Genomic DNA, 25744 nt, shown 5'->3' with positions numbered 1-25744 from the left:
AATAATAATTAATTCATTTATCATTTAAAAATTAGACACATGAATGCCGGTAGGTCTCATGAGCCCGAAGTAAGCAGAGTCGCAGTTGCGGGTACTTGGTATCAATCCAGCAAAAGCAAAGGAAGTTAGTATTCTTCCAGCTGCTATGGCTGCCATTCATCTTTCCCCCAGCGGAGATAATCTCCATTAGGAATTCTGAACTATGAATTATAATTCCCAGGCTTCTGGGATTGGAGAGACACAGGTTGTGAAACAAGCCTCACACTTTTCCTTGCCTTTGAACACTACCTTCTTCTCCAGCATAAAAGCTGAGCCCCTCTGCCACAGGACCCAGCTGGCTAGCCTAGGTTGCTATGTTTAACAGATGCCAGGAGACTGATGCGTTTCTCTTCCAACCTACGTATTTTTACAGGGGTCTTCTGGAGTCAATGTCCTCACCCAAGAAATGACTCTCTCAGTAGGTATTTCAGCTCCCAGGGACGTGCTGGGGAGGGAATTGTACGACACAGGGCTGGGTTGGCATTCAGAGCCCTCAAATTGTGCCAGATAGAGCCGCTTGCCTGATTCAGCCCATGTGTAGGGATAAAAACAGGCCTGCTATTTATACACAGTCTATCCCACTGTCTCTCCCCATCCCCACTTTTGCAGGGGTCAGTCGGGCTGTGCCCTCTTAACTTGCCCCCAGCAGCTCTCCCCAGGCCTAAGCTTCCAGGGAATCACTACACGCCTAAGTTAGAATCCTGGCTTTGCTACTTACTGTGTGGCCTTGGACAAGACATTTAATCTCACTGAGCCTCAGTTTCCGCATCTCTCAAATGGGAATGACAATAATAATAATGCCTACTTTGTAGAGAGCTTTTTGATAACTGAATGAAGGAACACACACAAAGCAGTTAGTACAGTGTCAGGCATATTATACGCTCTCACTGAATGTGACCTGTTGTTATTATTATCACTAAGCATTCTCCCTTGACTATTCCATTCCCTTAGAGGCCTCTTTTCTCTCCCTTCCCCACAGGTCTGAGGCTCCATGTTGTGGCTGGGCTGGTTTCAGGCGGAAGCTCACCTGTCACCTATTTGGCCAAGCGCCACTGTGGGATTATTCCTTTGGGTGATCAGTATCAGGTCTAAGACCTCAGAGGATGGTCACCACCCAGGCCACACCTTTGTTCTCCCTCAGCAGCTGCCTGACCACCTGCTTCCCCAAAACAAAGCCACCTTGGGGTCATGGCTCTCCCCCGGGGAGGGTGGAGGGAGACACTTCCTGACACACAGCCAAGTCACCCCCTTCCCCCCACCCGCAGCCAAGTTCACACCCTGCTCTCCTGTCCCAGCCTGCCTCTCCCTTCGCGTGCTCTGTCCTTCCGCCTTCTCACCCCCACATCAGCTTTAGCCCCATTCATGGGGCAACTCCAAGCTTTCATCACACCTAGGAGCCTCACCCCAGCTAGGTTTGTGTGTCAGCCAGGTTTTACGGGAAGGGCCTGGAAAAAGAAGAAAAAAGGCCTGGAATGGTTTTGGGACAGTCACTTCCCCTCTCAGAACCTTGAGTATATGTCCTCTGACCCAAAAAAGGAATCACAATTCACGTTGGGGCAACCTCATTAACTCATTTATTCCACAAACATTCACTGAACGCTTTTCAGGCACTAGAGACACAGCAATAAGCAAGACAGCCAAGGACGTGCTTTCACGGAGCTTACATTCCACAGTAGGGGAGAAGGGCAACACAATAAGTCAATAAAGAAGGAAAAATAGATTCTATGATGACAAGTACAAAGATGAAAGTTAAAATACAATGATATACTATAGGGTGATGTGTCCTAGTGCTTGGGATGACACTCTAGATTTGGTGAATGATTAGCAAAGGCCTCTCTGAGCAGGTGACATGTAAACTGAGGCCTGAATAATAAGGAACCAGGCTTGTGATCATCCATTGCAAAAGCATTCCAAGCCATGCAAATAGTGCAAAAACTTTGAGGTGGGAACAAGCTTGGAGCATTCAGGGAACAGCAAGAAAGCCAGAAAGGAAGGAGGGATATGAGATAACATTGAAGCAAAGGCTAGGGATGGATAACAGAGGACAGGTCTAGGTAGGCGCTGGATTTTATTCCTTATCACTGGTGAGCATCAAATAAGATGTTGATGGGAAAGCACAGCTGGGCAGGGTTCTTTCACGTCTTCCCCTCCTCCTACCTAGGCCTCCCCCACCTGCTCTCTGGCTGTCAAGTGCCAGGGACACACTCCTAAGAAAGCAGAGTCCAAACAGGCCACTCCGCTTTGCCTGACTTTCTATTGACCATGAGCAAAGTGAGGCTTGGAGACTTACTGGCCCTGGGCCACCAGTGAGTCACAAGGGGGCAAGTCCAGAGCAGAAGCCCTGGCATAGTGCTTCCCAGCCCTTTGTGTGTTCCAGGCTCCATGGGACACTGAGTGCCACTGACTCACTGCTGGGCCATACAGACCTTGACTGGGGAGAGCACTCACAAGCCAGCGGGGAGGAGCTGGGAGAAAGGGGACATGGAGAGGGGACCAACCTGAGTCCCTTTCCCACTGTGGCTGAGATGTCTACACAAGCCGATTGGTTCCCCCAAAACTGGCTGTGTATCAGAATTATCTGGGAATTTATTAAAGATAAAAAGGTTTTGGGCTGGCCTGGCGGCTTAGCGGTTAAGTGCGCGCACTTCGCTACTGGCGGCCCGGGTTCAGATCCCGGGCGCACACCGACGCACTGCTTCTCTGGCCATGCTGAGGCCGTGTCCCACATACAGCAACTAGAAGGATGTGCAACTATGACATACAACTATCTACTGGGGCTTTGGGGGGAAAAAAAAAGGAGGAGGATTGACAATAGATGTTAGCTCAGAGCCGGTCTTCCTCAGCAAAAAGAGGAGGATTAGCATGGATGTTAGCTCAGGGCTGATCCTCCTCACAAAAAAAAAAAAAAAGATAAAAAGGTTTGAGCCCCACCCCAGTGATCCTAATTCAAAACCTCCTGGGGTGGGGCCCAAGCATTTATACTTTTGACAGGTAGTTCTGACATCAGCCAGGTTCAGAAGCACTGGTCTACATAATTAACCAGGATAACGTGTCAAGCACCTGACCAAAATCTGAACCTCTGAGGCAGAGGCAGAGTAGCTTTAAGTAATGACACTTCCCAGGCACCTAACAATCCACAGGCATTATCTTGTGTGATCCTCACAACAGCCCTAGGACTAGCCGCTCCTCTCCATTTTAAAGGGTTGAAGCTAAAAGAGGTGAGAAACAGCCCGAGGTCACCCAGCTAGTGAGACTCTCAGCCTCAGTTTGAATTCCTCTCTTTTTCCCGGGCCTGTGCTCTTAAGCTCAACACCACCCTGAACAAATGGATAAAATGACGGCTGCCCTCTCTCTGCTTCTATAGACAGTAACATCATCAGCTTCACCGAGGCTCAGCACTCCATCTGTCCTGGGGGGTGATGATCAGAATCTCTGCCTCACAGGCTGGAAGGAGGATTCTGTAAGGGCAGCAGGGCAGCTAGTGAAATGGGTACACTATCGAGAGCCAGACAGCCATGGGTTCAAATTTTGGTTCTGCTATTTTTTCAGCTTTCTAACTTTGGACATTGTTAGTCAGTTTCTCTGCCCTACAGTTTGCTTATCTACAACATGGGGATAATAATAATAGCTATTACTATAGGACTCTTGTGATGATTAAATCAGATCATGTGTATAAAGCAGAATATGATGCCTGGCCCATAGTAGATGCTTACTCGGTGACAGCTGCTATTAAGAACATGTGCTTGGGGGCCGGCCCTGTGGCGTAGCGGTTAAGTGCGCGCGCTTGGCTGCTGGCAGCCCAGATTCAGATCCCGAGTGTGCACCGAGGCACCACTTCTCAAGCCATGCTGTGGTGGCGTCCTATATAAAGTGGAGGAAGATAGGCACAGATGTTAGCCCAGGGCCAGTCTTCCTCAGCAAAAAGAGGAGGATTGGCATGGATGTTAGCTCAGGGCTGATCTTCCTCACACACACACACACACAAAAAGAACATATGCTTGCTTGCTTCCTTCCTTTCTTCCTTTCTTCCTCCCTCCCTTCCTCCCTCTCTTTCTTCCTTCAAGTGGGAACTTAAATAAGGTGCTGCTTTATCCTGGCCCAGCCATCTTCAGAGTTGAAGTGGGCCCTTTCTCCCAGGAGATGGCCATGCTTACCGATTAGATAGTGGATCTGCAAGGCCATTTGGAGTTTTGGAAACTTCCATCCAAGAAAACAAACCTGGCTCAGAGCTCAGAGAGAAGCATGTGCTCCCTGGGGGTGGGGATTCAGCTGCCTTCTCCTTCCACTCTGACCAGGAGAAGTGAGTCCTAAGCAGACCCAGAGCTCTGCTGGCTGGGGAGAGGAATAAAGGAGGGGATCCTCCATGGAGGGTACATCTATCACCAGGTGGCCATGAGCCAAGAGTTACACAAACTCTGAAGTTCAAGGTAAAGGGTCATTGCTCCTTGCCCCAGGCTGGTTTTCTCAACCCTGCTGTTTATCCCCATCTGAGCCAGCTAATCAGGCCATTTGGGGGATGCTGCTGGATTTGAACTCAGGCCTGCCCTTTGGAGTCCCCTTGCACCTCCTACGCTGACTGGAGGTAGTGCCAGAAAACGCCTCACGCACACCCAGGGAAGGACAGGCTCCCATGTCTGATTGCCTGGGGTCAGGATCCATTTTAATAGGATGAAGAATAGGAATGGATGAGGTGGGGAGGAGACTTAGGGGGGTCCTGAATCCCTGTCATCCCCAGATGTTGAGGAAGGGGTATTTATAATGTGCTTGGCTCAGGTCTGGATTACAAGCCATCCTCCTCCATTTGTGGGCTCATTTCTGTGACTTTGAGAGATTAACATCTCCAATCCCAAGACTTTGCCACTTCAGCCATCCCCCAGCACAGATGGCTGTCTGTCAGCAGAAGGGGGCAAGTGATTCCTCACTCATCCGTCACACAACCCCCCTCCCTCTTCCAGCCTCAGGCTCCTCATGTGTAAAATGAGGGGTTGAAACAATTGTTCTGTATTCAGGCACTGACCAGTGACATCCATCCTGTGTTGTCTGCAGTCATGCTGCTGTCAAAAGGCTGACTGAGACAATTCTAAGACAATCAGCAGTACCTGATCTATAGTGCATGACAACCTTTATCTCTGTGCCTCAGCTTCTTCCTCTATAAATGGGGAGAATAACAATCCACTTAGGGGGTTCTTGTGACGGTTAAAGGAGATAGCATCTCTGAAAGTGTCTGGCAAAATGGAAAGCTCTATATAAATAAGTCAGTACTATTAACTTCTCCAGGACTCAGCCTTGGAATGAGGTCACATCACATCCTGTACCGGGAATGTATAAGTCCCGTCACAGAGCTGGAATTTAACAATTTAACGTTATCCATTTACTCTTTTATAACTGAGGGTTGATCTAAGACAGTGGTTCACAAAGGAAGAGATACTGCCCCCTACGGGACTCTCTAGGAATCTATGGGGGAGTTTTTGGTTGTCACTGACTAGGGAGTCCTCAGGCATTTGGGGAAAAAGCTGTCAGGCCCACACAATTAAGAGTTGCCCCACATTCCACACTGCTTTTGAGTGTCCTGCTAGACATTTGTATGGGTAAAAAACTTGATTAGAATTACATGAGCCTAGAATCATCTCTAATTTACACAAAAATGTAAAAAGAGTTTTTGCACTGACTTTTCCAGGAATGACATTAGTGTGAATTGTTCATTTTGGTGGTATCTGAGTTGCCAAACAACACACCTGTATCAGTCAGTATTTGTAGCTGTCACATTCAAGGTAAATCTGTGTAGGTGCAAGCCATGGGCTACTTCATTGAGATTTCTAGAGTAGTTGTGACCAAGCATTTGCATATTCAAATAATATTTTATTTTTAATCACTTTCTCTTTCATATTAATCAAGGTATTGACTTTCTTTACAGAGTAAATGTACAGATAGGATATTATCTGTGAACTTCATTTCAGTATAGTAAAAGGGTGTTAACAACATATTTGTTATAAAAAGGAAATATTGATTCTGAAAGGGTTGAGAACCACTAATGCAAGAGATATTCACATGAAAAGCCTTTCTTTATCCTTTGTAAAAGTGCTCTTCTAGATACTATTACAGATAAGGTCCCTGGCCAGTGCCTGAATAAGGTGTAATAAATTCCTCTTGTGGTTCAGGGTTAGGAAATTTGGCTCATGACTATCCGGTATAGGTATTCCTTTTATCAGATAATGAGAGGTGTGGAATTTGTATGTTCCCTTTTTGCATCCCCTACCAGGAAGCTCACAGTTAAGTTTTGGTACTCAGTTTCACTGATTATCCCTAGCCCAGCATTTTGAGGACAATTATTTCTTTCTTCTCCAATTTGATTTCATTATGTGGCTCTTTAATCATTCTTTAAATATTTACTTGTTTCTATGTCTCTTGTTGTTTTAAAATCTTTTCTGGAAGTAAGGGGAGCATAAATAATTAGTGTGAAACTCAAAAATCATGTACCTGCAGTTACCTTCCCAACACTTCCTGAGTCTGGAAGTCTAGGTCAGAGGTACCTGGAAAGCCTGAGGCAGAGCAGTTTATGGCAGGCTTGGGCGGTTTTGCTCTGCAGTCTCGGTCTCTCTGATACCTTTGCCTCTTCCCCTTCAAAGGCCCTCAGCCCTCCACTCCAGATAGGGTGTGGGCACTGTGAGGAGAGGAAGTAGGCTCCAGCTGTCAAGGCCTACTCCAAGTCTTGGCTGGATCTCGGTGGTCTGGGGTCAGAGAAGGGCATCCCAGCTCCAGGATCAGAGAAGCCCATAGCTCCACCTGGAGAGACTCTCCCTCCACACACACTCTCCCAGCATCTTGTCTGAAGCCCTCAGAGCAGAGGCTTTGAAGCTCAGGCTGACCCCTTTCTGAACCCTGGGTCCACCGGCCCCTAACTCTGACTTTGGGCAGGATACCTCTCTGAGCCTCAGTTTCCTCATCTAGAAATGGGAACGATGCTCACCTCAAAGGGCTATCATGAAGACTCACTGAGATAAGCTGTGAGGTGCTAAGGCAGTGCTTAGAACATAGCAAGCCCTCGAAGCCAGTAATTGCTGCCGATCCCAGCCCATCCCATACTGGATTGGTCTCATCCACAGGCCTATCTATCACCCCCAGCTGGGAGCTCTTGGAGACAAGAGTGTGCATTAAATCTCAGCTCCTCACTTATAAAATCAGTGACTATGGCAAACTGCCTAAACTCTCTGAGCCTCGGTTTTCTTACGGTGAAGTGGGAATAAAGAAATGAACCTCAAATTTGTGGTATGAGTAAAATTATTGACAATAAGGTTATTTTTAGGTAAGAGCATTATGAAAACTTTATTTTGTGTTATTTTTACTCTTATGGGTATTTTCTGTGTTTTTCTATAATAAATATGAATTATTTATGTATTTTAAGTCACTTTTCAAAACATACTTTTTCTAAAATAAATACTTACATTTATTGAGTGCTTACCACATTTTAGGCATTGCTGTAAGCATTTTACCTATATTGTCTCATTTAATTCTGACGACAGTCCTCTGAGGAAGATAGTGTTTTCACCCCCATTTTGTAGATGAGAAAACCAAGGCTTAAGGAGGGTAAGCAATTGCCCAGCTTCTTGTAAGTGAATCTATACACGTGATAAAATGTCATAAAACTCTACAGACAAACACACCCACATACAAATGAGTACATGTAGGAACTGGTGAAATCTGAATAAGGTCTGGGGTCTAGTTAACAGTATTGTACCTATGTCATTTTCCTGGTTTTCATATTGATTTGACTATCCTCATGTAAGATGTTACCAGTGGGGGAAGCTGGATGAAAAGGACCAGCCAGAGACCTCTCTGTACTTTTCCTGCAAATTTTTTCATATTTCTTCTTCTATAATTAGACTCACATAAATAAATAGTTAAAAAAATAAGTTAAATAAAAAGTTTTAAAAAATCAAAAGTTTTAAAAAAGCTTGTTATAAGGATTACAAGTGATAATGTGCCTAGGGCAGTGGTTGGATACACTGGCATTTCAATACATGATATTTTCTTTCTTCACCGCTCTGGGAGTGACTATTTTCATAGTTATGTAATAAAAACAGCCTCCCTTTATTGTGTTTACTATGTGCCAGGCCTATTTTACATGCATTATTTCATTTAATAAAGTCTATAAAGTGGGTACTTTTATTATTCCCCTTTTGCTGATAAGAAAACTCAGGTTCTGCAAAGATAAATCTCTTCTCCACTTGCTAGAAAGGGACAAAGCCCAGATTTACACCCAGGCAGCCTGTGCATGACACCACACCCTCTCCCTCAGGGTCCAGCTCAGCGTACTGCATAAAGGTATGCTTTGAACCTTGGAAATCATCTACTCCGTCTCAGTTTACATGTAAGAGAACAGGCTCAGGGAGGGGAAAGACACCAAATAAGTCTGCGACTGAGCAGGAAGAGAACCCAGTCTTTGCACTCCGGGGCCAGGGTATTTTCCAGTGCCCACACCAGGGCTGCTTGCCCACACAGCACATCTCCACTGGGCCCCATCAGGAAGACCGCTGGTGCCCACAGGAGACCTGTGGTTCCCACTCACATCCCTCACCAAGCTGCCCAGCTCAGGGCCCTCAGGGCCCAAGTGGTGGAAGTGGGGCCTGGGGAGAGTGGAGGCATGGTGGCTCTAATGCTGGCAGCCTTGGAAGCCAGGGTAGTTGGGGCCACAGAGAGGGCAAGGGCAGACCCTCTGAACTTTGGCAGGAGTGGGGGTGGGAAGGGAGGACGTGTATGTGAAGAGTTATTCATACCAAATCCATGCTCCTGTTCCCCTCAGGCTCCCTTGAGTCACTTGCCCCCACTTGGGGCACATTCTTGAAGTGGGTGGTCACAGGGATTCCCAGCCCTCTCAGGCCCTAGGCCAGTTTCTATTCCTCCTGGATCTGAAACCAACTGCCCCCTCAGACTCAGCACCTGGTCGCCAGCTGGTAAAGTGACTCGTTCCTCTAATTCCTGTCCTGGGACCTCCTTGGACTTGGGCGAATCTCTCCAAGTCCAGACCTGGGGTTGGTGGACAGAGCCAGCTTGAGTCCCGTTTCTCAGGGAGGAGATGGGTCCCAGGTATCTAGTGGGGAGTTTGACCCACATTCAGATAGCCTAATTGGCCCTCTCTCCCCATTCCTGTTGCGCTCCCCCAACACCCCCTCCCGCCAAGCAGCCCACGATGGGCCAGGGCAAGGCAGAGGATCAATGACCCCTCCTTGCCATCTCGCCATCTCGGGGCCCCGGCGGGTCAGCTGCAGAAACGAACTCCTCCGTTCCGCCCACGGGAGCAGCGGAGAGATGCGGTCCACGGGGAGCAGTACCCTCGTGTGGCCTCCAGGAGAAGTGCAGCTCATTTCCCAGCCCCTCCCTTTCTATGCGCTCATTGAAAAAGTATTTATTGAGTGCCACTAGGTGCTCTAGGGGCAGCGGTGCAGAAAATAGATAAAATATCTGCTCCGTGGAGGGAACATTCCAGTGTGTAAGTGTGGAGGGGCAGGCAATAAACGACAAACAAATAAATGAAGCAGTTACTAGCAGTGATAACTGCTAGGAAGAAAATAAAACAGAGAAGTGTGATGGAGAGTGACCTGAGTGAACACTTAGGACTGGGTGGGAAAGGAAGGTTTCTTTGAGTAGGTAATGTCTGAGATGAGACCTAGGTGACAGTCATGTGAGGATGGGGTTGGGGGGGGAAGCTTTCATTGCAAAGAGAACAGCTATAGCTAAGACCCTCAGGCAGGAACAGGCTTTGCATAACAGACCAAGGAAAGGAGTGAGCAAGGAGAAAAGGGTTGAGATGTGGTCAGGGAGGTGGGCTGGGGCTGGACTATAGATCTTGTAGGCCATGACAGTTTGATTTTTCTTCTAGGAGTAATGGGAATGTATTGGGTGAGGTTTTTTTTTGTTTGTGTGTGTTTTTGTTTTTTTTTGTGAGGAAGATCAGCCCTGAGCTAACATCCGTGCTAATCCTCCTCTTTTGGCTGAGGAAGACTGGCTCTGAGCTAACATCTGTTGCCAATCCTCCTCCTTCCCCCACCCCGCCAAAGCCCCAGTAGATAGTTGTATGTCATAGTTGCACATCCTTCTAGTTGCTGTATGTGGGACGCGGCCTCAGCATGGCCGGAGAAGTGGTGCGTCTGGGCGCGCCCGGGATCCGAACCCGGGGTGCCAGTAGGGGACTGTGCGTGCTTAACCGCTAAGCCACGGGGCTGGCCCGTATTGGGTGAGTTTTGAGCAAAAGAGTAATGTGGCTTGATTGCCTTTTAAAAGGATCCCTGTGGCTGCTGTGTGGAGAATAGATTTTGGGCAAGGAAGAAAGAGTGGAAGCAGGGAGATTATTGCAAGAGATTAGAAAGCTACTGACATAATTTAGGTGAGGAATGATAGTGGCTTGGATCAGGGTAGTAGTGTTGGAGGTGGAGCGATGCAGTTGGATGCTGGGTATATTTCAAAGGTAGAGACAAGACTTGCTAATAGATCACATTCTCCTTTGCTCATTTAGCTCCAGGAACTCCTTCACACACACACCCTAGATGGCTCCTCTGTCCTCACTGGTGGGCTGAATTAGAGGGGCAGACCCCAAGGATACAGCTACATTGGGGAGTTTCCAGGTGTTGTCGGACAAAGGAATTTAAGACTCAGGCATTGTGTTCTCCATGAACTGCCTCCACTTTCCATCATTAGCCCTTTTAACAGGCAGAGCCTCTGCCTGCTGTCTCCCTTACCCTGCCTGGTTTCTATAGACCTAGTTATTTATTAGGTCTCTGTTTGTCCAAATGGATGCCCTTAGGGTGTGTTGGTGATACCCAAAACAGTTCTGGCTGTTTGGTGTTTGTATTTGATACAGAGTAGAGGGCAGCATAATCTGGGGGTGTCAGTCCTCAGACCCAGGCCAGCAGCTTACTCCTGTCTATTTACACAAAACACAGTGGGGTCAGACCTGATCCCACAGGAAATGCACACAACACTTTGGCCCCAGGTTGAGCATTTCTGGAGAGCCTGGGAAAGTTCAGGCTAGCCTTACAAACACTCTCAGGCCAGTGAGGGGTGGGGAAAGCAAGCAGGGGCAGAGGTGAGCCAGTTGGCTCTGGAGTCAGCAGGGCTCTCGCTCTGTTTGTGTTGTACTGCATGGGGGGTGCACTATAAATGCAGCCTGCCAGAGGGCCTGTGGCCTCAGAACCTAGGACTAGCCTGGTCCCCAAGAGGCTGTGCAAGCCTCACCAAGATGAAGCTACCAGGCCAGGAGGAGTTTGACATCTCCAATGCTTGTGAAAATGTGCCTGTAGGAGAGGTAGACAGTGGCTCTGGCTCTGGTTCCAGCCCTGATGGCCCCTCAAACACAGACAGCAGGGAACTAGGGGTACCCAAGGACCCTCTGCTCTTCATTCAGCTGAATGAACTGCTGGGCTGGCCCCAGGCACTGGAGTGGAGAGAGACAGGCAGGTAAGTGGGACCCAGGCCAGTTTTATGGGGTCCTTCCTCTTCCCTAGCTGGGGCCTCCTCCATGACCTCCAGCTCCTCCTGGCGGGTATTCTCACCTCCAATCAGGAGTCCCTCTCTGTGTTCCCCATTTCAGGCCCTCACCCTTCATGATGCTCAGCTTTCTCTGCAGTCTAATTTTGAGTTCCCCAAGATCCCAGATGAGGGGTGACTGCCCAGGGAGGGGCACACTCTGCACAACTGGGCCCAGGACTCCACCATTGCCCTACCTTCCCTAGCTCTCCTGTGTCCCCACTCCTGGACCTGGGAGAGATGTCCCCAATAACGCTGTCTACCCCTCTCCACTACAGGTGGGTGATGTTTGAGGAGAAGCTGGAGGTGGGTGCAGGCCGGTGGAGTGCCCCCCACGTGCCCACCCTGGCACTGCCCAGCCTCCATAAGCTCCGCAGTCTATTGGCCGAGGGCCTTGTCCTGCTGGACTGTCCAGCTCAGAGCCTCCTAGAGCTCGTGGGTATGTTGGAAGCCTTTGCAGGGTGGGCCTGGGAAGCCATGCCATTTCCCTAAGATATACCCCCAAAGTCTTGGAATTTTCCAGAGCCCACCCTACCCCACCCAAGGGATTATCCACCCTTGTCACAGGGGGGAGATGGAGAAGCAGAGTAGGGGAGCAAGTTCATGGTCCCTGTATTCCCTGAGACTCCCAGAAGGGAAAGGGACCTGGGTGGAGAGGGGCGGGGAGGAGTTCAGGGACAGGAAAGGGTTGGAGCCCCAACTCTGTTCTCCAGAGCAGGTGACCAGAGTGGAGCTGAGCCAGGAGCTGGGAGAGCAGCTGCAGGCCTTGTTGCTGCAGAGACCCCAGCACCTCATCCAGACCACAAGAACCAGGCCTTGTTGGGGTGAGAAGCCCCTCCCTGGGCCCAGGACCCAAAACTCTGGGGTGGGAGAGTCCCAGATCTCCCCTGCACCTTCCTAGACCAGGAGTGGCCTAGCCTCAGCTCAGACCTCAACCCAGAACCCCAGGGCGAGAGGAAGCGGGGGTAATGGTGAGGGAGAAGAATGGAGGGGCTAGAACCATAACAGCGGGAGCTCTGTGGAGGGACACTCTTGGGAGGCTCTGCACCAGGAGCTTTACACTCAGTATCTCAATTAACCCTCACAACCACCCTGTGAGGTAGCACCACAATTATCCCCATTTTAGTGATGAGAAAACTGAGGCTCAGAGTGGGGAAGGGTGTGCTCCAGTTTTCACAGCTTGTCAATGGCAAAGCTGGTCAGGGAGCCCTGGTGGGTCCACCCCCAAAGTCTGTGCTCTTCATCATTGCATAATCCTGTTTTGAAGGGTCTGCCCATCCAAGAGAGGCTTCTCATGATGAGGAAGCCCCACTGAAGGAGCAGGTTTGTGGCCCGTCCCTGGGCAGGGCTGGGAAGGGGTCAGGGATTAACAGGGTCCCATCCTCCACTAGACTCCTCCGTCAACATCTCCCTCTCCAAATAACCCCTTATCCTCTGTGTCTCCTTGAACCCGCATCCAGCATCAGAACCCCCTGACACAGAAGCTGCCTCCAGGGGCTGAGGCAGCAGCTGTGCTGGTAGGAGAGCTGGGCTTCCTGGCACAGCCCCTGGGTGCCTTTGTGCGACTGCGGGATCCAGTAGTGCTGGGGCCCCTTACTGAGGTGCCTCTCCCCAGCAGGTGAGGCTGCTGAGTGGGAGTCAGGGATCCTGGAGCCCAGAAGAAGGGCTTTTACCGGGGAGGGGATTGGGAGGTCTCTGGTCCAGTTCTCTGGGGTTTTGTGGGGGATGGTGCTCAGTAGTCTGGAGAGAGAGTAGTGGTCAGTGCTGCAAAGTAGGTGTGCATGTGAGTGTGTGTGTAGGGGCTGGTAGGGAGGTCAGAGGTCAGGGCTGCCCCACGGGATAGCAGCCTCTGACCCTCCCTGGGGCCTGGTTCCTTCCTCAGATTTTTCTGCCTCCTCCTCGGTCCCCCCGCACTGGGAAGAGGCTACCATGAGATGGGACGGGCAGTGGCTGTCCTCCTCAGTGACCCGGTGAGCTGGGCAGGCATGTATGTGTGTGCATGAGTGCGTGTGTGCATGCATGCACATACATAGGCTCATGTCAGTGAGTGTGTGTGGACTCCATATGTGTGACAGTACAGCAAATGGGCAGAGTGTGGCTTTGTGTCTGTGAGCATGAGGACTGAAGTTTCCTTGCTACCACTGTAGCCCCTTACCTAGTACAGGGCTGGCACCCAGTAGGCACCCAGTACATACTCATTGAATGCATGTGTTGATGAATGAATGCTTGAATGACTTGTCTGCCTATGTGACTTGGTGTGTCTAGTTTTGAGACTGCGAAAACGCATCACGGGTCCAGATTTGCATTTACTGCCCCTCTGTGCACTTATCCTCAGCAATTCCAGTGGTCAGTTCGTCGGGCCAGCAACCTTCATGACCTTCTGGCAGCCCTGGATGCCTTCCTAGAGGAGGTGACAGTGCTCCCTCCAGGTCGGTGGGACCCGACAGCCCGGATTCCCCCGCCTAAATGTCTGCCCTCTCAGCACAAAAGGTATCTGCGGGTCATCGTCCCATATAGATCCTTCCCCACGGGCCTTGGTCCAGTTCCACTGTTGAGGAGTGGGGGGATCCCAGGAAAGAGACAGAGACTTATTTTGGATTTGGAATCCGCCGGCAGAGGCACGAGCAGCCGCCAGGGGGCAGGGCGTCGTGCACTCCCGCGCCGAGTCGCGGACTGATTGGAGATCCTCAGCCAACCTGGGTTCCCGTTCTCAGGCTCTCCTCGCACCTGCGGGAGGTCGGAGGCTCCTTTGGTCGGCGTAGGGCCCCGGCTGAGGACAGGCACAGCCACCGGCTGCACGCACCCAGCCCGGAGTTGCAGCGGACGGGCAGGTGAGGCGACCTGGGTTGGGAGCAGGGTAGGAGGAGTCACAGGGGTATCGAGGTGTGCTTACTGTGGGAGGGGGTCACCTGGCCACAGGGAATGTAGCGGGAATAGGGGCGTGGGATGTGGGAACCTGGATCACTGACGACCCACGGGCGGGAGGCTGTTTGGGGGCCTTGTCCAGGACGTGCGCCGGAAGGCCTCGTGGTACCCCAGCGACTTCTTGGACGCCCTGCACCCTCAGTGCTTCTCGGCCGTGCTGTACATCTATCTGGCCACCGTCACTAACGCCATCACTTTCGGAGGTCTGCTGGGAGAAGCCACCAACGGTGCTCAGGTGGGTGGGGGTTGGCATGAGGGGGGCAGGCACAAGCTTTGGTATTCCACCAGCCATGCCCTTTGCCCTTCCCCGGGGGACTATGGGTGGGCTGAGGAGGCTCCCTGGAAGCTTGGGTTCCTGTGCTGAGGACACCAGGGTCCTTTGCTGACAGGGTCCCTTGTCGCTGCTAGGGGGTGCTGGAAAGTTTCCTGGGCACGGCAGTGGCTGGAGCTGCCTTCTGCCTGATGGCAGGCCAGCCCCTCACCATCCTCAGCAGCACTGGGCCAGTGCTGGTCTTTGAACGCCTGCTCTTCTCTTTCAGCAGGTAGGAGAACTCCCCCACCTCACCAGATCCTCATAGCCTCACCCTCAGCCTGGCCCTCGCTGGATCAAAAGGGAAGGGTGGGAACTGTTTGTTTGGCTCCAGGGGCACCTGACTTGGGTTAAGTGGGGAACAGAACACCACTGCCAAGCCCTGCCTGTCTCTCACCCCCCAGAGATTACAGCTTGGACTACCTGCCCTTCCGCCTGTGGGTGGGCATCTGGGTGGCCACCTTTTGCCTGGTGCTGGTGGCCACAGAGGCCAGCGTGCTGGTGCGCTACTTTACCCGCTTCACCGAGGAAGGTTTCTGTGCGCTCATCAGCCTCATCTTCATCTACGATGCCGTAGGCAAAATGCTGAGCTTGACCCGTGCCTATCCCATCCAGAGGCCTGGCTCTCTCACCTATGGCTGCCTCTGCCAGTTCCCAGACCCTGGAGGTGGGTGAGAGAAATAGGGAGCTTGGTAGGATGAGAGAGGATGCAGGAGGCGCAGGGGTTGTCCCCTTGCTGTCTCCCACTGGTTAAGTTCAGCAAAATGCTGAGTACTTACTCACCTGATAACCAGCACCACTCTTCTCACTCTGGTTCTGAATTAATCGAGAAGTCAGTCAACAGAGCAGGCGCAATATCATCCTTATTTCTGACAATGCTGATAGAAGAACATGGTTACATCTATGGGTGAACGAATGATGAAACCCGAATTAGATAGACTTACCCACCCAGTCACGGCTGCTCTGGACAGGGACTGTCTTGCCTCAGAGGAGCAGAGCTAAATGCATGCATGGGAGCCGGCCCAGTGGCGTAGTGGTTAAGTTCGCGTGCTGTGCTTCTGTGGCCCAGGGTTCGCAGGTTCAGATACCCGGCACAGACCTACGCACCACTTATCAAGTCATGCTGTGGCAGGCGTCCCACATATAAAGTAGAGGAAGATGGGCACGGATGTTAGCCCAGGGCCAATCAGTCTTCCTCAGCAAAAAGAGGAAGATTGGCAACAGATGTTAGCTCAGGGCTAACCCTCCTCACCAAAAAATAAATAAATAAGAGGAGAGAGAGAAGAGGAAGAGGCAGGGCCAGTCATGCCCAGCTTCTTCTCTCAAATTCACCAATCAAATAAATTGCTGCTCTTCCCCTGGGTCTGAGTGACTGATCAGGTAGAGGGAAGCTCAGAGTATTATACTTGTACATATCCCTCCTCATGGAAGGAAACACCAGGACTGGGGAAGAAGTGTCCTCTCAAGGGTGCCAGACTCTCTGCTAGACATGAACAAGACCAGTTCTGGCCATAGTGGAAACCCACAGATTTATGTGCTGATCTATTGAGCAGACATTTGCTGGGTACCTGCTCTGGCCAGTCCTGTGCTGGGCACCGGGATACAGATAGGTAGGGAATTTGAAAGGATGACGGCACGAGGCAATGTCCTGAGGAGCACAGACTTGGTAGCAATTGGAGTCAGCAGACAGATGAGTAAGAACTAAGAATTCTCTGATTCAGCTGGACATGTGAGATTAGGCTCCTGGGGGGCTGGAGAAGGTTCCCAGGATAGGAGTATACACCTGTATTCTTCTTTGCTTCCCAGGAAATGAGTCTCAGTGGACAAGGACAAAACTAAAAGACAGAGATGACATCTTAAGCGTGGTAAGGGCCTATTCTGGGGAGGGGCTGGGAAAGAAAGAGTGGAGGCCCAAGAAGTCAGTGATTCCTGGCTCTTCCTGCCCTGCAGCTAGGGAAACTCTCAGACATCACTGAGGCCCAGCCGTTTGCTGTGGCTGGAGACCTCCTGTCCTGGGCCCTTGGTGTCTCAGTGGGCGCCATATTCCATCATCCATAACTCCATCCCTGACCACCCCTCCATGCAGGACCTAGGCCTGGTCAATGCATCCTTGCTGCCCCCACCCGAGTGTGCCCAGCGGGGAGGCCGCCCTCGTGGCCCTAGCTGTCATACCGTCCCGGACATCGCCTTCTTCTCCCTCCTCCTCTTCCTTACCTCCTTCCTCTTTGCCACGGCCCTCAAGTATGTAAAGACCAGCCGCTTTTTCCCCTCTGTGGTGAGTGTCACCTCTCTTTCTGTGGAAGAGGGCTGGCTCTTGGCCTTGGGCCCTGTCTGTAAATGGGAAAGGGTGGCGGGCCTGAACCTGACTGAGTGTGCGCTGTGTGGCCAGGTGCGCAAGGTGCTTGGCGATTTCTCCTCAGTCCTGGCCATCCTGCTGGGCTGTGGCCTCGATGCCTTCCTGGGCCTAGCTACGCCGAAGCTCATGGTGCCCAGAGAGTTCAAGGTGAGAGCTGGGAGTGTAGGACAGAGGGAAAGCAGGGCCAGCAGACAGGACCCTGGAGGAGGAAGATGCATGGATCCCACACTTCTCCTCTTCTAAACTTAAGAATCCTCACTCATAAAATAGAAATAGTAATAATAACAGCCTCACAGAGTTGTTGTGATGATTAATGAGGTGTTGCGCCAGACACATAGTGAGCACAGAATAGTTGGTAGCTATTAGAGGTGAGGGGTAAATAGGATGGGTTCTGGTCAGCCAGCCCTGGGTTTGAGTTCCAGTTCTGCCACTTCCTGGCCATGTGACCTTAGGCAAGTTAACCCACATTTCTGAGCCTCAACTTATTCATCTATAAAATGGAAATAATAAATACCAATAGTTCCTACCTCGTAGGTTGTTTCGAGGTTCACAGAAGATTATGGTGTAAATCATTTACCACAGTACTGGGACTGGCACATCCCAAGACCTCAATAAATGTTAACTATTGTTGCTGTACATTCTCCCCACCCTTGGCCTGGCCCCACCCACTACACTATTTCACACTCTCTTCTCTGTACCCCCGGTTGCCTGCTCTGATCCCATAAAGCTGGAGCCCCCTCTCCGGGACATGACAGTGCACAGGACAAGGCTTAGCACTGACTTAGCATTTAGACTTGGCCTGTGCCTTTGGAGACCTCCCCTCCGGTTTCCCCCCAGGACAAGAGAGCAGGGGACTCCAACTGGGACAGCCTCAGGGGCTCAGAACCCAGACAGCAACGGGGGTCCCCTCCCCCACACAGACGCCTGTAATCAGAGCAGACGCAGACACACCCAGCCCTGCCCCTGCCCCAGATCAAGGCAGGTCTGAGCCTGAGTTGCCCCACCCCGGATGGTGGTGGTGGGGTTCCTAGGAAGGAGGGCTCTATGCACCAAGAAGTGTGGGCAGGCTTTATCCACCACTTCCCCCTCTGGAAGGGGTGGGGGGAACCCAGAGAACTGAAGTCCAGAGCCCCTGGCTCCAGCCCAACCCCCAGGGTGGTGCCCCTCCTTCTGCCCTCTTTTAAAGCACTGGGATACTTTGACTCAGCTGTGCACATGCACACGCACTGCTCCCACTTAGCTCCCACCTAGCCTCCAGGGTCTTAGAGTGGGAGGTGGGAGTAGTTGGGGGCTGGGTAGCAGGGGTTGTGGAAGAATGCCAAGGCTGGGGGTGCAGGTGAGGTGCTCTTGGAGACCCTTTCCAACATGTCCATGGAACACCCTCCCCCAGCCCACACTCCCTGGGCGTGGCTGGTTGGTGTCACCTTTTGGAGCCAACCCCTGGTGGCTGAGTGTGGCAGCTGCCCTGCCTGCCCTGCTGCTTTCAATCCTCATCTTCATGGACCAGCAGATCACAGCGGTCATCCTCAACCGGGCCGAATATAGACTGCGGGTAAGTCCTGCCGGGTAAGACCTAGGCCCCTAGACCAAGGGACAGAAGCCTCAGGGTAGGGTACTGGCTCCCCCTTTCCCACCCCAGAGGACAGAGGGCCCAGGCTTGGGCTAGCTTCATCCTCACTGCCCCACTACCTGTAGAAGGGAGCTGGCTTCCACCTGGACCTCTTCTGTGTGGCTGTGCTGATGCTGCTCACATCAGTGCTTGGGCTGCCCTGGTATGTCTCAGCCACTGTCATCTCCCTGGCCCACATGGACAGTCTTCGGAGAGAGAGCAGAGCTTGTGCCCCAGGGGAGCCCCCCAGCTTCCTGGGCATCAGGTGAGGCCAGTATTCAGGAGGCTGGAGTGAGAGGTGGGCAGCAAGGTGGGGTAGGGGGGTAGAAGGCAGAGTTATTTGGGCAGCTTAAATTCTAAGCTGGTGACTCTGGTGGGCTCCCTCACTGCCCCATGAGCACTGCAGTGGGGTGAATGGGTGGGTTCTGGGCTCTGAGATGTGTGTGTCAGATCTTCTCCTCTCCTCCCTCTGCCATGGCACTGGGAGGGCCCTCAAGAGGAACATCATCTATGTGAGGGTGGAGGCAGCCAGGGCTGAGCGAGGGTGAGCTGCCACCTAATAATCCCCGCTTGATGTAGTAGCACCTCATTGATGTTACAAAGTAACCATCACAAAAACAATTTTGTAACTGTTGGACACATAATCTAACTCCCGAAAGTTTGTGAAATCAATCTGGTAAATTGTGAAATGAAAGTCTTTATGGCAGTGTAAGAATTGCTAATTTTCCATCAAAATAAAAAATTTAAGGGGCCGGCCCAGTGGCGCAGCGGTTAAGTGCAGGCGCTCTGCTTTGGCAGCCCAGGGTTCACAGGTTCAGATCCTGGGCACGCACCAACGCACCGCTTGTCAAGCCATGCTGTGGTGGCGTCCCATATAAAAGTAGAGACAGATGGGCATAGATGTTAGCCCAGGGCCAATCATCCTTGGCAAAAAAAGAAGAGGATTGGCATTGGATGTTAGCTCAGGGCTGATCTTCCTCACAAAAAAAATAAAAAAAGAAAAAAGAAATAAAAAATTTTAAAAAAGGCAACTATGAGCCTGAGCTGATAGAGAGGTTTGGGACCCCCCTATTGAAGTACCCTATCCTCTCCTCTCTACCAATTTTTCACACCAAGCTAAGGCCCCCTCCCTGCCTGTGACTGCTGGGGGATCCCTCCACTTCCCTCCTGCCAGGTTCAGTAGTGGGGTCTGGCCAGTGTCTGCAGCCTGGATCCCCAGGGGCTCTCCCAGACCCTGGCTAACTCCTCCCTCTCCTCACAGGGAGCAGAGGCTGACAGGCCTGGTGGTGTTCATCCTCACAGGAATCTCCATCTTCCTGGCACCTGTTCTCAAGGTACCTTTATTAGACAGGCTGGTGTCAGGGGTAGGGTGGTAATAATAATAAACATGGCAAGAACTGACACTGACTGAACACTTACTGCAACCCCAGGCACCCTGTTTTCTCCATACTCAGTCTCATTTAATCCTCACATTAACCCTGAGAGGCATACGTACTTTACAAATGAGGAAGCTCAAGGGGAAAGAGGTTAAGTAGCTTAGGAGAGACCACCAAGAGAGCTAGCTTTTCAGATCTGAGAACCCAAACTCTTATCCAGTGGGTTTTCTACCCAGTGGAGCGGGGTGTGGGCCCACCACCATCCCCTAGGGGCCAAGTGCTACCTTTGCCCCAGCCTCCCAACAAGCCTTGGACTAAGAGTGTGATCATCACAGCCCAGAAAATCTCTGAGGCAAAACTCTTCACTTCTCCCTCACCAGATGTTTAGAGAACACCTGTTGTGTGCAGGGCTCTGCTGGGCACCAGGGAGAAGGGGTGGGGAGGGCAGGAGTATTGAAAAGGAATCTGGAACCAAGCCCCTGTCAGCAACACACACACATGAACAAAAATTAACAAGTCGTAGCAGAAAGGTTCAATAAGCCAAGACAGCTGAGCAGTCAAGGAGGGTGTGGAGAATGGCACACAAGAGTCACTGGCAGGAGGACAAGAGGTTAGGGGAGGGAGAGGTCACAGCAGCTGGGTGAGAGTGGAGTAGTTGAAAGAGCCAGATGGACCTGATCAGCCACTTACTAACTAGGCGACTCTCATTCAGCAGATATTTACTGAGCATAAACCATATGCCAAGCACTGTTCCAGGGACTGGGGACATAGTGGTGATCAAAAGAGATCATTCACTCCCTGCAGTCTGGTGAGAGGAGACATAAAAAAAAAAATTAAAACAATAAAATAGGATAATTTCAGATCGTGGTAACTTCATGAAAAATAAAAGAAGGTAAGGTGGTTAAGAGCACCAGGGGCCTACTTTAGATTGGAGTGTCAGGGAAGACCTTTCTGGGTGTGATGAGATGAGTAGTGAGAAGCATGAGTAGTGAGAAGGAAGTCAAGGAAGAGCATTTTAGGTGGAGGGAACAACAAAGCAAAAGGCCTTGCGAGGAGTAGAAACAAACTTCAGCATGTTGGGGGAAGGAAAGGAGGGCAGTGTAGCAGGAATAGAGACAGCAGAGAGGAATGTGATAGATAGGATTGGAGAGGTAGGTCAGGTAACGGGCAAATTACTTAGTTTTTCTGAAATCCAATGTCCCCGCCTGTAAAATGAAGACACTTGTATAATTTACCTCATCTGGTTGATGTGGAGATTCAATGAGATCAGGCATGCAAAGTGAGAAAGGAATGGAAAGACCTTGGGTAGGCTTAGATGCTGGATGCTGGAGGCTAGGGTTGAGCCTGAGGGGGGTGTCTGGGCAGCTGGCAGAGGTGAACTCCTTTGCCAGCTCTCCACTTCTTTCTACCAGTTCATCCCGATGCCCGTGCTCTATGGCATCTTCCTGTACATGGGGGTCGCAGCAATTAGCAGCATACAGGTGAGCCCGTTAAAATTGCCAAGCAACCCCATTCCTCCTCCTTTTCTTTCCTGCTGGTACCTCCTACCTACACTTGCCAATTCCCCTCTATCCTCTTTTCCTGCCTCTACTGGGCACAGGGACTCTGCTGCCATGCTCTGGATGCAGAGGGGCCAAGGGGAATCTTCTGACCACACCCTGTGCTGGGCTTGGATAGCTAACGGTGACACCCTCCAGGCTAGCTGAGTACCCTGCTTTCCTCCTCTTGTTCCCCCAGTTCATGAAGAGGGTGCAGCTACTATTGATGCCAGCAAAATACCAGCCAGACCTCCTTCTCTTGCGGCATGTGCCTCTGAACAGGGTCCACCTCTTCACAGCCATCCAGCTTGCCTGCCTGGGTCTGCTCTGGATAATCAAGTCTACCCCTGCAGCCATCATCTTCCCCCTCATGGTGATTCAGGGTTGGGTGGTGTCCTGGGAGACTCTGAGCCACAGGGAGTGGCCAAGGCCTCCACAAGAAGAAGACTCTCCCCTGTCTCACTTGCCCTGGCTCTGCCTGGTTGGAAATCCTAGGACAGAGAAAGAGGGTCAAAGAGGGATGCTTACAGATGGGTTAGTCCTGGGATACCTGATTCAACTCCTTTCCCACCCTCTTTGGGCTGATTAACTACAGGTAGTATCATAAAGCCCTGAAAACTGAGGCCCTGGGAGAGGCAATGCTGGTACTTTTGTTGTTCAGTGAGGTAATAACATAGGTAGCTTCTGGCCTTGTTCTTATTCACTGAGAAAGTTAAGAGCCATGGGCTTTGCAGTAGGACAAATCTGGTTACCACATCCCAGCTGTGTGACCTCTGAGAAGTTACTATACTCTCAGGGCCTCAGTTTCCTTCTCTGTACAATGGGGATAATTATTATATCCACTTCATAGGAATGTGTTGGATTCAGTGAAATAATACACAATGCCTCGCACATAAGAAGTGCTCAAATGTTACTCTATTTTTTTTAAAGATTTATTTATTTATTTACCCCCCCACCCACCCAAAGCCCCAGTAGATAGTTGTATGTCATAGCTGCACATCCTTCTAGTTGCTGCATGTGGGACGCGGCTTCAGAATGGCCGGAGAAGCAGTGCGTCAGTGTGTGCCCAGGATCTGAACCCAGGCCGCCAGCAGCGGAGCACACGCACTTAACCACTAAGCCACGAGGCCGGCCCTCAAATGTTACTCTTGTTAATGTTCCTACTGCTGTTGCTGACAACCCTGGCCTTTGTTTCTGTCCCTGCAGTTGCTGGGCCTCGTGGGGGTGCGAAAGACACTGGAGTGGGTCTTCTCACCACAAGAACTCCTCTGGCTGGATGAGCTGATGCCCGAGAAGGAGAGGAACATCCCTGAGAAGGGGCTGGAGCCAGAGTACTCATTCAGCAGAAGCGACAGTGAAGATGTGAGCTCCAGGAGGGGCTCTCTCAGGAGAAGGGGGCAGGGCTGGGGAGAGCACTCTTGTCCAGGAGTTGTCCCTAAAGTCTAATATCTCCATTAAGCCTGAAGATCTGATCAACACAATCACTCCCCTCAGCTCCGTATTGACATGGGCACACTGAAGGAGTGAGGGAAATCTTTCTTCATAGGGCAGGGGCCCTGGTTTATGAGCCCATGGGGGTGGAAAGGGCTGGGGACACAGCTCTAATGGGCTGTCTTTCTCAACCCTGATCTTTGTCTTGGTCTCAATGTGGGTTAATATCCTTTCACTCTCTGGGTCCCTTTCTCTCTTTGTCTTTCCGTCTATGTCTATTCCCAAATCATCTTGGGATCTCCGTTCACAGTCGGAGCTGATGTATCAGCCGAAGGCTCCAGAAATCAACATCTCTGTGAATTAGCTGGAGTAGGAGTCTGAGGGTGGAGACTCCAGGAAACACAGCATGAGGTGAGGGTGTGAGGGAAGTGCCCCAGGCATCGAGGAAGGGAGGTCAGCTCAGATCTTGGAAACCTCCCGGTGTGTTGACCAGCCCTGTTTTCTCTTTATGCTCCAGTCCCTCAGGAACCTTAGAGTGGGGGAGGGGGTAGTAAGGTGTCTCCAGAGGGAAAAAGGAAACAAGCAAGTGTACCTGGGCTTGGCTCCCTGCGGCACTGAAGTCTGGCCGGTAGAGGGAGCTCAAGCTCACACCAAACTGGATGTGGAAATGGGAGGTGGGGAAGGGAAGGGTGCGATGAGAAAGGAATGGGAAGGAGGAGGGAGCAGAGAAAGGGAGGGTAAAGCTCCCTCCTGCTTTCCTTTGCTTTGGAGGCTCCTCCCCTAGGCTGCTGAGAACCACACTCCAGACAAGTGCCAGGATTCTCTGTCACTTGCCCTCTGCCATTCCTTCATTTTACTCATCCATTTATCAGAACATTTTCTGAGGACTTATGGAGTATCTAGGTAGTAGAGAGACAGTGGTAAGACAATCATAGTTGCTGATCTCAGGAAGTTAAAATTCTAGTGGGAAAGACAAACAGGCCACTGTTAGAGTGGGATAGTGCTGGCTAAGGGAAGCACAGGCTATGGGAGCAGAGAGGCCTCTAAGCCCTCCTTGGAGGGTGGTAAAGGTGGGGTGGTAGGAGTTGGGAAAGGCTTCCAAGAGGAAGTGATCCACAATTTGAAATCTGAAGAATGAATAGAAGCTAGCTAGGACAAGGTGGAGGGAAAATGTTCCAGGCAGAGGGCACAGCATGTACAAAACCCTGGAATTTTTCCCCCTTGATAAGATGAACTCTCTTTTGGGCCACAGAACACCCTCCTCTCCATGCCTCTCCAAGCCCAAGAGCCCAAGAGCCTCCAACACTTGCAATGGAAAATTCTAGAGGCTAGAAAGAGAAAGGGCGATTCACAGGCTAGCCCAGAACAAGATCTCCAGGGCTTTCCTTATCCCCTATCACTGCTTTGCTCTGTTCTTTGCCCTACTGTGTCTCTGAGCACTTGCTCTGACCCCACTGTGTCTTCTCTCAGTTCACAGGTGTTTACTCAGGAAGTCAGGACATTGTTGGCCTTTGGCTTAACTGTCAGATGCTCAGTCGGCTGGGAACCTGGAACAATGGGGCAAGACTGGAAGGCAGCTGGCCAAGACCTCAGTCACCCTCTTGAGCCGGGGGTGGAGAGTGGCAGGGAACAAGTAGGTCTGCTTTGTGGTTAGGAAAGGCTAGTAAGCCAGAGGGACTGACCAGGCCCCGTTCACTCTCTGCCCCATTAAAGAGACCTGAGACCAGAAGCCCTTCTCATTTTGAACTTTCTGTCCTCACAAATTCTCTTTTACAGAATTGGGGTGGGGGGGTGGTGTCATCAGGGAACTCTTTTTGGCTTGCAAAAGGGAGAAAAAGTCTCTCTTTCCAGAATAAGTATTCCTCCATTTGAAACAGTTTTTTACACATAAAAATAATCTTTATTGTATTGTATTTACAAAAGTAAATGAGATTACTGCAAAATATTGAAACACTACAGAAATGTATAATTTTGAAATGAAAACCATCCCAGAGATAAAGTGTTCACATTGTATATTGGTCAGATTTATTTCAAAGGATACATTAATATTTTTATTAAAATGGGATTACACTGTTGAGTTCTACAACATGCTTGTCACTTAATATACATTGAATATTTTCCTCATGTCAGTATATACATATTTACCTCATTCTTTTTGTCATCTGCGTAGAATAAATAACCTTGTAAATTGAAAAAGATATCAGATATACAAAAGAGTATATAAAATGTTTCTGCAAGTGCAAGAATTTCTCCAGAGTATATACCTAGGAGTGGAATTAAAGAGTGGAAATAAAGAGTAACAATGAAAAGAACACCTGTGTATCCAACACTCAGGTTAAAAAATAGGATATTTCTAGTACCTCAGAAGCTCCTCTGTATATTCCTCCCAGAATGCATCCCCAGTTCCAGGCAAACAAGATATAAATTTTACGGTAATTATTTTTTTGCTTTTCTTTATGGTTTTAACATCTATTTATGTATCTTTATGTATTTATTATTTTCCCTATTTTTGAGCATTATATAAATGGAATCATAGTGTATGAATTCTTCTGTGACTGCTTCTTTCACTCAACATTCTTTTGAGAATCAATCATGTGGGTGCATGCAACTGGAGTTAGTTCATTTTCATGGCTGTGTAGC

General features: G+C 50.5%; 1 protein-coding gene and 1 long non-coding RNA gene across 3 annotated transcripts; one reads left to right on the top strand and one right to left on the bottom strand.

Moving 5' to 3' along the window:
- Positions 1-11141: 11141 nt before the first annotated feature.
- SLC4A9 (solute carrier family 4 member 9) lies at positions 11142-24866 on the top strand. Of its 2 annotated transcripts, none has more exons than XM_087429701.1 (21): positions 11142-11490; positions 11838-11998; positions 12273-12383; positions 12827-12882; positions 13020-13177; positions 13442-13529; positions 13895-14049; positions 14274-14390; positions 14545-14719; positions 14893-15026; positions 15199-15461; positions 16601-16659; positions 16881-17069; positions 17184-17297; positions 18541-18702; positions 18846-19024; positions 20021-20093; positions 21548-21616; positions 21873-22046; positions 22880-23035; positions 23415-24866. In XM_087429701.1, exons 1-21 carry the CDS (start codon positions 11273-11275, stop codon positions 23466-23468), a joined length of 2865 nt encoding a protein of 954 aa, XP_087285827.1. In that variant the 5' UTR covers positions 11142-11272; the 3' UTR covers positions 23469-24866. The 2 variants fall into 2 exon arrangements, with proteins under 2 accessions (XP_087285827.1, XP_087285828.1); XM_087429702.1 differs by having other exon boundaries at positions 11260-11490; positions 11766-11998.
- LOC147917252 (uncharacterized) lies at positions 14006-15697 on the bottom strand. The gene is made up of 3 exons (XR_015551945.1): positions 15578-15697; positions 15310-15455; positions 14006-14689 (listed from the first exon to the last, which is right to left on the bottom strand). It is a non-coding gene; the product is annotated as an uncharacterized LOC147917252 (long non-coding RNA).
- Positions 24867-25744: the final 878 nt, after the last annotated feature.

The sequence above is a fragment of the Ceratotherium simum genome, chromosome 4 (genome assembly GCF_057802395.1).
Source record: "Ceratotherium simum simum isolate JZ-2026a chromosome 4, ASM5780239v1, whole genome shotgun sequence".
Classification (NCBI taxonomy): Eukaryota; Metazoa; Chordata; class Mammalia; order Perissodactyla; family Rhinocerotidae; genus Ceratotherium; species Ceratotherium simum.
The sequence above is the reverse complement of the archived record's forward strand: the minus strand, read 5'-3'. Positions and strand labels throughout refer to the sequence as shown.

Bases quoted from the DNA above. Each gene is read 5' to 3' on its own strand.
- SLC4A9 (XM_087429702.1), top strand. From the start codon at position 11,273: ATGAAGCTACCAGGCCAGGAGGAGTTTGACATCTCCAATGCTTGTGAA. The intron at 13,530-13,894 runs GTGAGCTGGGCA...ACTTATCCTCAG, and splicing joins CTGTCCTCCTCAGTGACCCG to CAATTCCAGTGGTCAGTTCG. The intron at 16,660-16,880 runs GTAAGGGCCTAT...CCCTCCATGCAG, and splicing joins GAGATGACATCTTAAGCGTG to GACCTAGGCCTGGTCAATGC.